Source organism: Poeciliopsis prolifica, unplaced genomic scaffold (assembly GCF_027474105.1).
Source record: "Poeciliopsis prolifica strain line A6 unplaced genomic scaffold, Auburn_PproV2 SCAFFOLD171, whole genome shotgun sequence".
In the NCBI taxonomy this organism is placed as follows: Eukaryota; Metazoa; Chordata; class Actinopteri; order Cyprinodontiformes; family Poeciliidae; genus Poeciliopsis; species Poeciliopsis prolifica.
In genome coordinates this window covers 103,694-117,616 of record NW_026562546.1, presented here as the reverse complement: position 1 = coordinate 117,616, position 13,923 = coordinate 103,694, and the positions used below count along the sequence as shown (strand labels likewise).

General features: G+C 38.6%; 1 protein-coding gene and 1 long non-coding RNA gene across 4 annotated transcripts; both read left to right on the top strand.

Annotated features, from left to right (window-relative positions):
* The first annotated feature begins 7,227 nt into the window (after window positions 1–7,227).
* On the top strand, window positions 7,228–9,966 carry LOC129356434 (H(+)/Cl(-) exchange transporter 4-like). 3 transcript variants are annotated; one of them, XM_055026018.1, is made up of 5 exons: window positions 7,269–7,424; window positions 7,488–7,642; window positions 7,713–7,812; window positions 8,795–8,957; window positions 9,917–9,966. In XM_055026018.1, the coding sequence occupies exons 1-5, from the start codon at window positions 7,406–7,408 to the stop codon at window positions 9,939–9,941; spliced, it is 462 nt and encodes a 153-aa protein (XP_054881993.1). In that variant the 5' UTR covers window positions 7,269–7,405; the 3' UTR covers window positions 9,942–9,966. The 3 variants fall into 3 exon arrangements, with proteins under 3 accessions (XP_054881995.1, XP_054881993.1, XP_054881994.1); XM_055026019.1 differs by having other exon boundaries at window positions 9,920–9,953; XM_055026020.1 differs by lacking the exon at window positions 9,917–9,966 and having other exon boundaries at window positions 7,228–7,424; window positions 7,488–7,864; window positions 8,795–8,871.
* A 172-nt stretch (window positions 9,967–10,138) lies between these two features.
* Window positions 10,139–10,920, top strand: LOC129356441 (uncharacterized). Its single transcript, XR_008605407.1, has 2 exons — window positions 10,139–10,280; window positions 10,588–10,920. It is a non-coding gene; the product is annotated as an uncharacterized LOC129356441 (long non-coding RNA).
* The last annotated feature ends 3,003 nt before the right edge of the window (window positions 10,921–13,923 follow it).

Sequence of the window (13,923 nt, the reverse complement as noted above, 5' to 3'; positions counted from 1 at the left end):
TATTTCAGTTTTAACTGCATCCTGTTGGTTCACATCTTTTATTCTTTATTCAGATTGGAGAGATGCAGTTTCTCAGAGACCAGCTGGACGTCTCTGTTCTCAGCTCTGAAGTCCAACCGACCCATCTGACAGAACTGGACCTGATCAGAACCAACCTGGAAGGTTCTGGACTGAAGGATCTCTGTGGTTTTCTACAGACTGAAGGCTGCAGACTGGAGACATTGAGGTATTTTAATGATATAATTATTGATATTTCTGTGAATATTTCTATATAATTGATCATCAATCAAAGTTCATTTCTTCTGATCTAATCAATATTTTCTGAGTTTGTTCCTGGATCCAGAGTTTAATTTAGTTTCTCTGTGTAACTGAGTTGAACCTGCTGATCTGAGGTCAGAACAGGACAGCATTCGGACCCCAGTGTGTAGAAATCCCCCTCAGGTCAAGCAGGTCAAAGGTCAACATGAAATGTCCCTTTATTGAAGATCCATAAATCCCACATTAGCTTTAAATCTCCTGCTATTAGTTGATGATGATCCAGTCCAGGTTTACAGAGTCCAGGTGTTGCAGTGCTTTAACTAGACCAGATTAAAGATGCTGATATCCTGATCATATTCCCATTTCTGCAGCGTCTCTGATGAACGATTCAGAACCAGAACCAAATGACCCACAATGACCTCACAGAGAAAAGGATCAAATTTTCTAGTTGATGGTTCAGAAACTGAATCAGCACAAAATGATCAACTTTCAGAATGTGATGATATGATAAAAGGATTGAAATCAACCCGTTTCCATCTGTCATACTGAGCAATGAGCTGCAGTTCAAATACAAGCAGCAAGAAAAACATCATTAATAGATTAATGAAGAAAAAACTGGAGCCATAAAATATCAGCAGATCAATGATGGACAGAGCAGTCGGAGAATCCAGAGCCTGGAAGGAAACATGGAGAGAAAAACATCCACTGAGTTTAAGATCCTCAGAAACTTTGAGACAAACTTTGACTTTCTTTGTTGATCAAATGTTCTGGTTCTGCTGGTTTGGACTCTTTAAACCAGTTTGACTGGATCAGATGTTAGAATCAGTTCATCATGTTTCTTTTACATTCAGGGAAATTAATTTATACATTTTATTATTGATTTGTTCATATTTCAGTTTTAACTGCATCCTGTTGGTTCACATCTTTTATTCTTATTCAGATTGACTTACTGCAGTTTCTCAGAGACCAGCTGGACGTCTCTGTTCTCAGCTCTGAAGTCCAACCCGACCCGTCTGACAGTACTGGACCTGAACAGAACCAACCTGGAAGGTTCTGGACTGAAGGATCTCTGTGGTTTTCTACAGACTGAAGGCTGCTGCAGACTGGAGACATTGAGGTATTTTAATGATATAATTATTGATATTTCTGTGAATAATTCTATATAATTGATCATCAATCAAAGTTCATTTCTTCTGATCTAATCAATATTTTCTGAGTTTGTTCCTGGATCCAGAGTTTAATTTAGTTTCTCTGTGTAACTGAGTTGGACCTGCTGATCTGAGGTCAGAACAGGACAGCATTCGGACCCCAGTGTGTAGAAATCCCCCTCAGGTCAAGCAGGTCAAAGGTCATCCAGTCTAGAAAAGTGAAATCCTGGAATCTGACAGGAACAAATCAATAATCAATGATAGATGCTTCAACACTTTGATCAGAACCTGGAATGATTTTACTGACTAAAATCCTCCAAGACATCATGACCCAGTACCAGGTTCTGGTTCTGGTTCTGGTTCTGAAGTCAGCAGGTCTTTATTGGAGCAGCAGCTTGTTGGCATTAATATTCATGAGAATCTTTAACTGGTTCTGTTGGACTGGTTAACCTGCATCCTGTTGGTTCACATTTTATTCTTTATTCAGGTTGGAGGACTGCAGTTTGTCAAAGATCAGCTGTGATTATTTGTCTCAGCTCTGAAGTCCAACCCGACCCGTCTGACAGTACTGGACCTGGGAGGAACCAACCTGGAAGGTTCTGGACTGAAGGATCTCTGTGGTTTTCTACAGACTGAAGGCTGCAGACTGGAGACATTGAGGTATTTTAGTGATATAATTATTGATATTTCTGTGAATAATTCTATATAATTGATCATCAATCAAAGTTCATTTCTTCTGATCTAATCAATATTTTCTGAGTTTGTTCCTGGATCCAGAGTTTAATTTAGTTTCTCTGTGTAACTGAGTTGGACCTGCTGATCTGAGGTCAGAACAGGACAGCATTCGGACCCCAGTGTGTAGAAATCCCCCTCAGGTCAAGCAGGTCAAAGGTCATCCAGTCTAGAAAAGTGAAATCCTGGAATCTGACAGGAACAAATCAATAATCAATGATAGATGCTTCAACACTTTGATCAGAACCTGGAATGATTTTACTGACTAAAATCCTCCAAGACATCATGACCCAGTACCAGGTTCTGGTTCTGGTTCTGGTTCTGAAGTCAGCAGGTCTTTATTGGAGCAGCAGCTTGTTGGCATTAATATTCATGAGAATCTTTAACTGGTTCTGTTGGACTGGTTAACCTGCATCCTGTTGGTTCACATCTTTTATTCTTTATTCAGGTTGGAGGACTGCAGTTTGTCAAAGATCAGCTGTGATTATTTGGTCTCAGCTCTGAAGTCCAACCCGACCCGTCTGACAGACTGGACCTGAGAGGAAACTACCTGGAGGAATCAGATGTTCAGCAGCTGAAGGATCTTGTAGAGACTTTATTGTAAGTAAATGTTTGCAGTGAGTCCAGCTGCTGTCAGCATATTGAACTAAACCCAGTCAGCATCAAAGCAAAGATCCAGTGTTCCCAGTAAAGCTGCAGCTTCTCAGTGGGAGGAGAATGGTTCAGGCTTCCTGATTGGACACAGCAATCAGCCAATCAGAGGAACAGCAGCTTGCTGTGTTGTTGCTGTGTCCATGTCTTCCATCCAGGACGGACTCCAGCATCCAACATGTCTAGAGACAGTGGTCCTCATTCATCAAACAGCAGCAGATCTGATCTCAGACCTGCTTGTTCTCTCAGTTCAACAGGAAACAACTGATCAGGTTCATCTTGGTCACAGCTCTGAGATCAGTCTGACTGGAAACCATCTACTGGATGTGCTGCGTCACTGACTGCTACTGGAAACACTCACTGATCTGCTCTCCTTCCTTCTTCTCTCTGCAGGTGGAGGATCTGATGATCTCTGTAAAGTAGAGAACGTCTCTGTGTCCTGCTGATCCTCACAGGTTGAAGCTGCAGCAGTTTGAGTCTAAAGAGACTCTGGATCAAGATGATGACCTTTGACCTCAGAACATTTTCTATTTCAAATATTTTCCAGACGTCGATTGTTGAAGATTTTCAGTTTTATTTTTCATCTGATCTGTTTGATGATCTGCAGGAACAAAGAGAGAAAAATACTCTGAGTTTGTTAGAAAAGTTCAATTGAGCAGAAAAATGAAGCATAAATTTAATTTTAAAAGATTTAAAGAGCTTGTTATTGGGACAAAATGTAATTTTATTCTGTTTTGATGAAAAAGTTGATCTAAAATCAGACATGATAGCAGCTCTATAGATTCAGAGCCAAACAGTAAAACTTCCTCTGGATCTGTGGCATTAAATCCACTTGAGATCCAGACGTCCTGACCAGATCCTGCAGAGAAAAGAAACAATATTTGAACGTGGATCATTTGGACTCGGCTGCTTGGATGTGTGTTTGGATTTGAAAGGTTTTGTTGTGAAGCAGAAAGTTGATGAAGTTCACAGTGAAGACGACTTCAGTCCACCTGAAACCTGGTTTCACTCAAACGTCTTTATTCACTTTAAGTTTCTGATGCAACAAGAAGGAAGAAAAGGTCAAAGGTGAACCAGAGATCGACTCCATGTTGCTCACAGATGTGATGGGAACAGTTTGCACAGCTGTTGTTCAAGGAGAACAGTTTTATTTTCCTGCTTTTGTTGATGGATGCAAATTTGCATCAGAAGATGAGAAAATAACTTTCTGTGGTTTATTTGTGTGGATTTAAAGTGGAACAAGTTTAAAGAAAAACTAGAGGAGAAACCTGAGCCAGCGTTCTGACAGACCAAACACTGAGGAAGCAGAGTTTGCATCGTCAAAGTGACAAAATCATCTGAATGTTGTGACTCGTTTCCCATCAAATCCCTGACAGGAGAAGCAAAACCTCACGTCTCCAACATGAAGCTGCAACAGGATGCAGAACTTCCACCGAGCGTCACGTCACTCACAGCAGATCAGGAGCCTCGCTCTTCACCTCAACACCGCCTAAAACCTGGGACCAGGGGTTAAAGGTCATCTCCTGCACCTAGTGCAACATTTCACTTCTCATGAGAGCGCGTCTCAGTTTAGAGGCCAAAACCAGCAAGAAGCTTCAGAGTTTTCCTGCAACGTAGCTCTGGTCTGTTGGCTTCAGTGAGGCTGGTTTTACTGAAGATGTGTTCAGGTACGCAGGAAAATTCAGCGCTGATACAGACGGGACGAGCGACTCCACCTCTGATGATGCTTGGATAAAAGTTTATATGTTCATGAGATGAAACAGTTAATTTTCCTCACATATCAGGACATTCTCCATCGGTCATCCTGCCGTCGTTCTGGATTTATTCATTATTTACATCATCAATAGAAATTGTTCAACAGATGTTTCTCTGTTTTAATTTTCACTGTTATAAAGTCAGATCAAGTCAGCTTACATTACTGTCATTAAATAAGAGTCACTGCAGGATTTTATTCAGTTTGATCTGAAATAAAACGTCCTGTAAAGAGTTTATTACAGCAGCTTTGTTTTATGATCTAAAACAGTTTTATGACATATATAAATCCAAACAGTGAATAAAAATATATCAGGATAATTGAGTCAGTAAACTGTGAATATGACTCAGGAAGACTGTTAGTTTTTCTCTAAACTCCACATTAAATGTAAATAATGCAGCATTATCAAGACTGTAGTTCTCACTATGGCCACCAGAGGGCGGAAATATCCCGCTCTCAACATAGAGGTGAGTTTGCAGAGCTGCGGCTGATTTCAGACGTTTGTTTAGTTGATTATGTTTATATCATTTTCATGATAAATATTCATATTATTATGGTCTGTCTAAAGGACTGACAGTTGATTTAATATATAGATGTTATTTACATACAGATAACTCATCTATATTTCCTAAATAAATTACATATTAATATTCCCTGATGAAATACTTAACAGGTTTGTTCGCCAAGATGCTGAGTTTCCTGTTTAGTTAGAATATGTTTTAAATAATTCTTTTTTCTGTAAAACAAAAATAATTACGATAATTTGGCTTCAGAGCCCAATAATATAATTTACATCAAATCGTAAGAAAATTACATACTTTTGCTTTCTGATAAGATAATAAACTATCAGAAAGCATAAGTTCTGATAGTTATGCTTTCTGATAGTTACATTAAGTACATAAAGCTAATGAACTTAATGTACTTACATTAAGTTAGCTTAATGTACTTAAGTACATTAGCTTAATGTACTTAAGCTAATGTACTTTAGCTTAAGTACATTAAGCTAAAATGTACTTAAGTGTTTTATTAAATTCTCAATAAAACACAGAGAATTTAGGTCATTGTGTTATTTTGAAAGAATCCAAAGGAAGTGCTTTTCATATATCAGCTCTCTAACTTTACTCTTGTATTTACACACTGTGTCCACTAGGGGGCAGACGGCTATGTTAGCAGATAGCTAGTTTCCAGCTCTTGATCGGCTTTCTTGTTGCTCTCTTGGTGTTTCTGTTGTTATTTCTTAAATCTTCTTCCTATCTTAACATGAAATAAATGTTTTATCTGTCAATGTGAACTAGAAGCAGCTCCACAGAGATGAACCAGACCGCAGAGACTCTGAGCGGAGCTAGCGGAGTCTCAGAGTCCTGCTAGTCTGTTAGAATATGCTAACAGACTAGCAGCAGCTTCAGAGGAGCTTTGGCTCCTAAACTATTTCAGATTAGGGCGGCATTTGCCCTCTAGTGGACCCAGATGGTAACTACAGCTGCTTCATAAAGTTAGAAAGTTTACATTACACATACACTTCCGGTGAGTACTTTCACATTAAGACCTATAGAAACGGGGTGTTTTACTGTTTGCTTTTGTTTCAAATAATATATTTAACTTTTATGAAACAAAAACATTATACACAAAAGCAGCAAATTAAACGCTGCTGAGGTTTTTTCCACCCACATGTAATTTTTTTATTTCTTCAGATAAAAGTATTTAAATAACATTAATGTGTGATACCTTAATTCAGAGATTAAACTCAGTCATGCTTTTTTTTTATTAATTATGAGATTAACAAATTTTCAATGAACAAAAAAATTAATTAAATCCAACCACTCGTAATATTTTAAACTGTATTAATTTTTCATATTTAATTTTTCTCCAGTAGTTTTCATCCTGCTAAATGTTTAATGTTTGGATTTGAACGTAAAAATATTTTTAATGATTATATTTTTTCAGCCTTTAATTCTCAACCAGTTCAACTTTCAGGGAGGATTTTTAGTTTAGTTTTCTTTTCAGTTATAGTGACTCTTATTTAACAACATTATTAGAAGCTCATTTTTATGACTTGATCAAAATGAAAATTACAACATATATCAATAAATGATCGATAAAGGATATCTGTAGTTACCACAGATCTCCACCATGGCAGTAAGAACTAATCAAACTTTATAAATAATTTCTATGAAAATATGTTTGTGTGAAATAAATGAGAATAACAAGTGAACGTTCAGTTCATCCGTTTGATTCGCCTCTAAGCAGTGAACTTTAATCAGCTGCTCTAATAAAACGTCAGTGGCTGAGCGGCGCTGTTGCTTTTCAAAATAAAGACATATATTAAAATATCATCAGTGTAATAATTCTCTTTGGAGGAATTTCTAATGCAGGCTGAATATAAATACTATACAAATATGGAAATTATAACAAGTTTTAATCACAAATACTCCAAGAATAAATCTCCATATTTTGATATTTTAATTCAGTTTAACTAAAATATTTGTGGCCATTAATGATGATGTAGTTTCAGATTTTGACCACTAGATGTCAGAATAACTCCTGGTTTTATTTTGCTGTTTTCGTTTCTAATGTTTAAGTCAAACATAAATAATCAGATGTAATATTTATTGTAGAGAATAAAATATTAATTTGATATTAATTTGTGACCCATCAATTTATTAAAAACCTGCTTCCGGTATTTATCGCTCATTTCGCTGCTGAACGAGCTTTTGCTGTGAAGTAACGCGAGATCTGGTAGGTAACGCGAGAGCTGCGGGCTGGTGCCTCAGTCTGTGTCGCTGCTGGTCTCTTCGTGGGTTTGTTGTGTAAATGTCCTGCGTGATGTTCTGCCGGGATTAGTCCACGCGTCCAAGAGGACAACATGGCGGCGGCGACAGAAGGTAAGGCCCGTTGTCATGGCAACACGGTACCGAGCGCAGCTTGCTGATGTCCTCCGTGGACAGGTGTCCCCCTCCCCACTCCCACGGAGGACATGAACGGGGCCGGGTCGCTCATGGACTTCCTGGACGAGCCGTTCCCCGACGTGGGGACCTACGAGGACTTCCACACCATCGACTGGCTGAGGGAGAAGTCCAGGGACACGGACCGGCACCGAAAGGTTCTGGAGGGCTGGGTTCGGCTTGTGGGGCGATGCCCACCCGCTCACCGTGTGCGTGTTTGTCCCGCAGATCACCAGCAAGAGCAAAGAGTCCATCTGGGAGCTGATCAAGAGCCTCCTGGACGCCTGGTCCGGATGGGTGGTGATGCTGCTCATCGGCCTGCTCTCTGGTACCGACCGACCCGGTTCCGTCCGGGACCCGGTTCTGTCTCTGTAACTCTGGTACCGAGCGATAATTCACACACCTGCTAGAAACTGATGGTTCCATTATTATCCTTTCTCTCGGAGAATGTGGACCGGTACCGATAACAGTACCGGTACCGAGTTGGTTCTGAGGCCGGAATGATTTTAGCAAAAGTTTCACATAAATGATGGAAAATAATGTTTGTATTTGAAGCTGCAGCTCAGAGCATCGATGTGTTGATGATGGAAACATTTGGATTCAAACAGTTTTAATGATCATCAGGTTTTATAAACTTTGTGTTTTTGTTCATTAGACTCTAATCTTCCTACAGAGTCTTTAAATCTTTGGTTTAAAGACTTTTTATCAAGAAAATAGAAAAGCTCCCAGTTCATTTATACAGCTTCCATAAACAACAACTTTTATCCTGGACATTATCATAAGCATAACTTTCCCCTCATAACTGTTTTATTGGGAAAAACCAAACATTAGCTTCAAGCATAAATCCCTATTTCTTTAGAACTATGTGGGAAATGATGTTCTATCTGTAAACAATTGTTTAATGATGGTTAATTTATTAGGAAATATAATTTTCCCTGCAGAATTTTCTGTTGTTTTCTATCAAGTTTCTCATATCAACCTCAAGTTGAGACCAGATCCAATATTCCAGATTTCCAGAGTCATTTATTGGTCATTCAGAGCCGTTCTTTAGTATGAAAACCAGAAATCAACATATTAGAGAAATAATTCAGATGAATAATATTAGCAAAGCTGCTTCAATCTTTTATTGGAACAATCTTTATTCAGATATTGATTGGGAACAAACATGGTTATTGCCAAGAAAGTGTTTTGTGTCTATAATAAAGTACGGGAGGCGTCAAAGTTTTCTGCAGGTTTTAAATATTGTAAATTCAGAACTGAATAAATATTTTCCAAATATCGATCCCCTTTGCTCCTTTTGTCATTAACAGGTGGCGCCACTAGGTGTCGCTCTCCCCGCAGCCTGAGGCTCCATCAAGGGGAAACTGGAGGTCAGGTGTTGATTTCCTGGTTGATTCAGGTGTGGTTGGGTCACACGTTGTTGGTTGATGGTCGGGAGTCACGTTACCTGGGTGTTGGTGCTCGACGCTGTAGGTACGTTTTATACTGTTGTTTTATTAAAGATGAATTGCATGTTTTTTATGTTTTGTTCTTATTTGGTGGATCCACCAGATTTGAGCTGATGGTGATTTGTGCCATGCAGGCAGGCAGCGTTTTTAATGTGTGTTTAGATTGACTTGATGAAAATGATTGAATAAGTATTTAGTCGTTTTATGTTTTTACAGTGGTTGCTGTGCCGCCTGCTGTCTTTTAGAGTTTTGTTTTCCTTTTGTTCTGATTGTTTGTCTTTAGTAGCAGCTGTGAGGGCGGGGCCAACAACTTTTCATTGTTGGTTGGTTTTTGTTTGAGGCACTTAATGTTTGCTGTGATCCCCTCTGTGGGACACAACCACAAGATAAAGCTAGCAGAGAATCAATAAATATGATTATTATCATCATCCTGGTGAATATTTGCTGCCTTTCGGCCAAAGAGGAACTTGGAACCAGAAACTTTCACCCTTTTTTGGGAATTTTCGAAAAACGTTTTTCTGTGTCTTCAATATTGTCTTTAGTTGGAAATGTAATATATTTATTCCTTTGACTGTTCAACATGTTTGCTTTGGTATTTCCAATAATAATCTGGTTGGAAAGAAAATATTGTAAACGTTGTGATCCTGTTGGCCAAGTTTCTCTACATGCTGTAAATAACAAACCAACTTCAGAGTTTTTACAGTTTCTCTAAGATGTTTTATGGAGTCTTTAAAGATGTGCATCGACTCTAAAGCTATGAAACTTCTAACCTGAATTTGATTTGTAAACTGTGGATTTGTTCCCTCAGCATCTCCAGCATATTACTGCCTGCTGCTGTATTTTCTTTATTGGGAATAAAGTTTATTCAGAAACTGTTTCCATGGTGTCTGCCATGAATATTAATGACTTATCTAAATTATTTACCTGATTTTCATTTCATGGAAACGTTGCTTCAGTCAAATTGTTTGTTTTTCTTCACATCAGCAGAAAACGGACTGAGATCTGCTGACAGAGAGTGATGAAGACGCCTCCAGGCCTTCATCTCTGCAGCTTGTCCTGCCTGCTGCTGCAGCACTCAGACACCAGCAGCTCTCACGGGGCCCGGCGGTGGCAGCGTCATGCTGCGGCTTCTCTGTGTTTCCTGCATTAGAAGGAAGGCGGCGTCCTGCTGTCCTGGAGGACCTGCTGTTCTCCACCAGGCAGAGGGACAGGAGGACGTCCCAGTGAGTCTCCAGAGGACGGAGACGCCGACCGCCTCGCCGTCTCGGCTCAAAGAGGTCGAGGAGACGCTGAAGGTCACCATGGAGACGACCTCTGCCGGAGCGCTGGACCGACTCCTGCTCTAGAAGTACGCTTTTTCTCTTTCTACTTCATGGCTTTAAGACACTTTTCTCTTTTTATTGGCTTTTATTTTCATAGAAAACGTTTTATTACAAATTCAGATTCTTTTTCGTCGTTATTATGAAAAGTATTAGTTTTTAATTTGGTTTTTATCCAAAACAGTTTTCATTATAATAAAACTAATTATAACTTTATTGGTTCTTTAAAATTCTTCAGAGTAAAAAGTCTTTTTATTTTTGAGAAGGCTATATTTATCTTAATAAAATAATGTTTTATATGCTGAAGCTTTTTACATTCACTATGAACTTGAAAAGCATCCACTGGGACCAGCTTCCCCTCAGCATGATGCTGCCTCCTCCGGTCTGGACCAAGGTGTCGTTTCCATGGTGACAGCGTTTCCGCTGGTTACATGTGCAGGTGCAGCAACAGGCCGACGGACGAGGCGCTCACCGACCTCAGAACATTTTCTATTTCAAATATTTTCCAGACGTCGATTGTTGAAGATTTTCAGTTTTATTTTTCATCTGATCTGTTTGATGATCTGCAGGAACAAAAGAGAGAAAAATACTCTGAGTTTGTTAGAAAAGTTGAATTGAGCAAAAACATGAAGCATAAATTTTATTAAAAAGCTTTAAAGAGTTTGTTAATGGGACAAAATGTCATTTTATTCTGTTGAGGTGAAAAAAGTTGATCTAAAATCAGACATGACAGCAGCTCTATAGATTCAGAGCCAAACAGTAAAACTTCCTCTGGATCTGTGGCATTAAATCCACTTGAGATCCAGACGTCCTGACCAGATCCTGCAGAGAAAAGAAACAATATTTGAACGTGGATCATTTGGACTCGGCTGCTTGGATGTGTGTTTGGATTTGAAAGGTTTTGTTGTGAAGCAGAAAGTTGATGAAGTTCACAGTGAAGACGACTTCAGTCCACCTGAAACCTGGTTTCACTCAAACGTCTTTATTCACTTTAAGTTTCTGATGCAACAAGAAGGAAGAAAAGGTCAAAGGTGAACCAGAGATCGACTCCATGTTGCTCACAGATGTGATGGGATCAGTTTGCACAGCTGTTGTTCAAGAACAGTTTTATTTTCCTGCTTTTGTTGATGGATGCAAATTTGCATCAGAAGATGAGAAAATAACTTTCTGTGGTTTATTTGTGTGGATTTAAAGTAGAACAAGTTTAAAGAAAAACTAGAGGAGAAACCTGAGCCAGCGTTCTGACAGACCAAACACTGAGGAAGCAGAGTTTGCATCGTCAAAGTGATGAAATCATCTGAATGTTGTGACTCGTTTCCCATCAAATCCCTGACAGGAGAAGCAAAACCTCACGTCTCCAACATGAAGCTGCAACAGGATGCAGAACTTCCACCGAGCGTCACGTCACTCACAGCAGATCAGGAGCCTCGCTCTTCACCTCAACACCGCCTAAAACCTGGGACCAGGGGTTAAAGGTCATCTCCTGCACCTAGTGCAACATTTCACTTCTCATGAGAGCGCGTCTCAGTTTAGAGGCCAAAACCAGCAAGAAGCTTCAGAGTTTTCCTGCAACGTAGCTCTGGTCTATTGGCTTCAGTGAGGCTGGTTTTACTGAAGATGTGTTCAGGTACGCAGGAAAATTCAGTTCTGATACAGACGGGACGAGCGACTCCACCTCTAATGCTTGGATAAAAGTTTATATGTTCATGAGATGAAACAGTTAATTTTCCTCACATATCAGGACATTCTCCATCGGTCATCCTGCCGTCGTTCTGGATTTATTCATTATTTACATCATCAATAGAAATTGTTCAACCAGATGTTTCTCTTTGTTTTAATTTTAAAGTCAGATCAAGTCAGCTTACATTACTGTCATTAAATAAGAGTCACTGCAGGATTTTATTCAGTCTGATCAGAAAAATCACGAATCTGCAAGAAAGCTCAACAACAACAAGCAATAAGCGTATTGTTCTGAAGTGAACTGGATGTGCCACATTGTTTTGTGGGATTTCTTTGTGGCTCAGAGAACTTTATCTGTCCAATTTTCCCGTGATGAAAACCTTTCGTTAATTTGGGTTTTGATTGATCTGCATACTCAATCGCTATCATGGTCATGTGGCCGTTTTCTGACATGATCAAATTCTTTGTCCTAAACTCTGTAAAGAGTTTAACACAGCAGCTTTAGTTTCTTTTTAAATCTGTCTTCATTACATATAAATCCAAACAATGAATTATAATATATCAGAATAATATTTGAGTTAGTAAACTGTCAATATGACTGAGGAAAACTTCGTTTTTATCTAAACTCCACATTAAATGTAAATAATGCAGCATTATCAAGACTGTAGTTCCCACGATGGCCACCAGAGGTCGGAAATACCCCGCTCTGAATATAGAGGTGAGTTTGTAGAGCTGCAGCTGGTTTCTGACTTCTGTTAAGTTGATCACGTTTATATCTTTCTCATTATAAATATTGATATTGTGGTCTGTCTAATGGACTTTAATATATAGATGTGTTATTTACATACAAATAACTCTATATCTACCAAATAAGGTACATATTAATACAATAACAGGTTTGTTTGCCAAGATGCTGAGTTTCCGGTTTAGTCAGGAGAATTTTTAAGAAATAATTATTTCTGGAAAACAGAATAATTACTATAATTTGGCCCAATTATATAATAATAATAATATCGTAAGAAAATTGCACAATTAAGCTTTCTTACAATATAATAAACTTCCAAGCTAAAATGTACTTTCAGGAGAATTTAGTTCCTTGTGTTTTACTTTGAAAGAACACAGAGGAAGTGCTTTTCACATATCTGCTCTCTAGCTTTACTCTTGCTGTCGTTACACACTGTGTCCACTAGGGGGCAAAAGGCTAAGTTAGTAGTTAGCTACTTTCCCGCTCCTGATCAGCTAATGAATCTATTGTTGCTCTCTTGTGTTTCTACTGTTATTTCTTAAATCTGTTTCATATTTTAACATAAAATCAATGTTTTGTTTGTGAAGAAGAAGCAGCTTCACAGAGATGAACCAGATCGCAGACTTTGAGAGGAGCTAACGATGCTACCAGACCAGCAGGAGCTTCAGAGGAGCTGTGGCTCCTAAACTATTAATATCAGTTTAGGGCGGTATTTGCCCTCTAGTGGACCTAGATAGTAACTACAGCCACGTCATAAAGTTAGAGTTAACGTGCACATTCACTTCCGGCGTGTTCTTTCACATTAAGATCGATAGAAACGGGTCATTTTACTGTTTGCTTTTATTTGAAATAATATATTTAACTTTTATTAAACAACAAAACCATACACAAAAGAAGCAAATTAAACTCCGCTGAGGTTTTTTCCACATATAATTTTCTTATTTCTTCAGACAGATAAAAGTATTTAAATAACATTAATGTGTGTGATACATCAATTCACAGATTAACTCAGTCATGGTTTTCTGATTAATTGCGAAAAATTAATTGCAGACTCGGCAACAAATTTTCATTGAATCCAACCACTCGTAATATTTTAAACTGTATCAATTTTTCACATTTAATTATTCCCCGTAAGGTTTTTTCATGTTTAATGTTTGGATTTCAGTGTGAACTAGAAGCAGCTCCACAGAGATGAAAACATCCCGCAGAGATTCCAAACACCGAATTTAAATATGTCAGAATAATAT

Excerpts from the sequence above, each read along its gene's own strand:
- LOC129356434 (XM_055026018.1), top strand. Across the intron at positions 7,643-7,712 it reads ACACGGACCGGCACCGAAAG|ATCACCAGCAAGAGCAAAGA; the intron begins GTTCTGGAGGGC and ends TTTGTCCCGCAG. Across the intron at positions 7,813-8,794 it reads GCTCATCGGCCTGCTCTCTG|GTGGCGCCACTAGGTGTCGC; the intron begins GTACCGACCGAC and ends TGTCATTAACAG.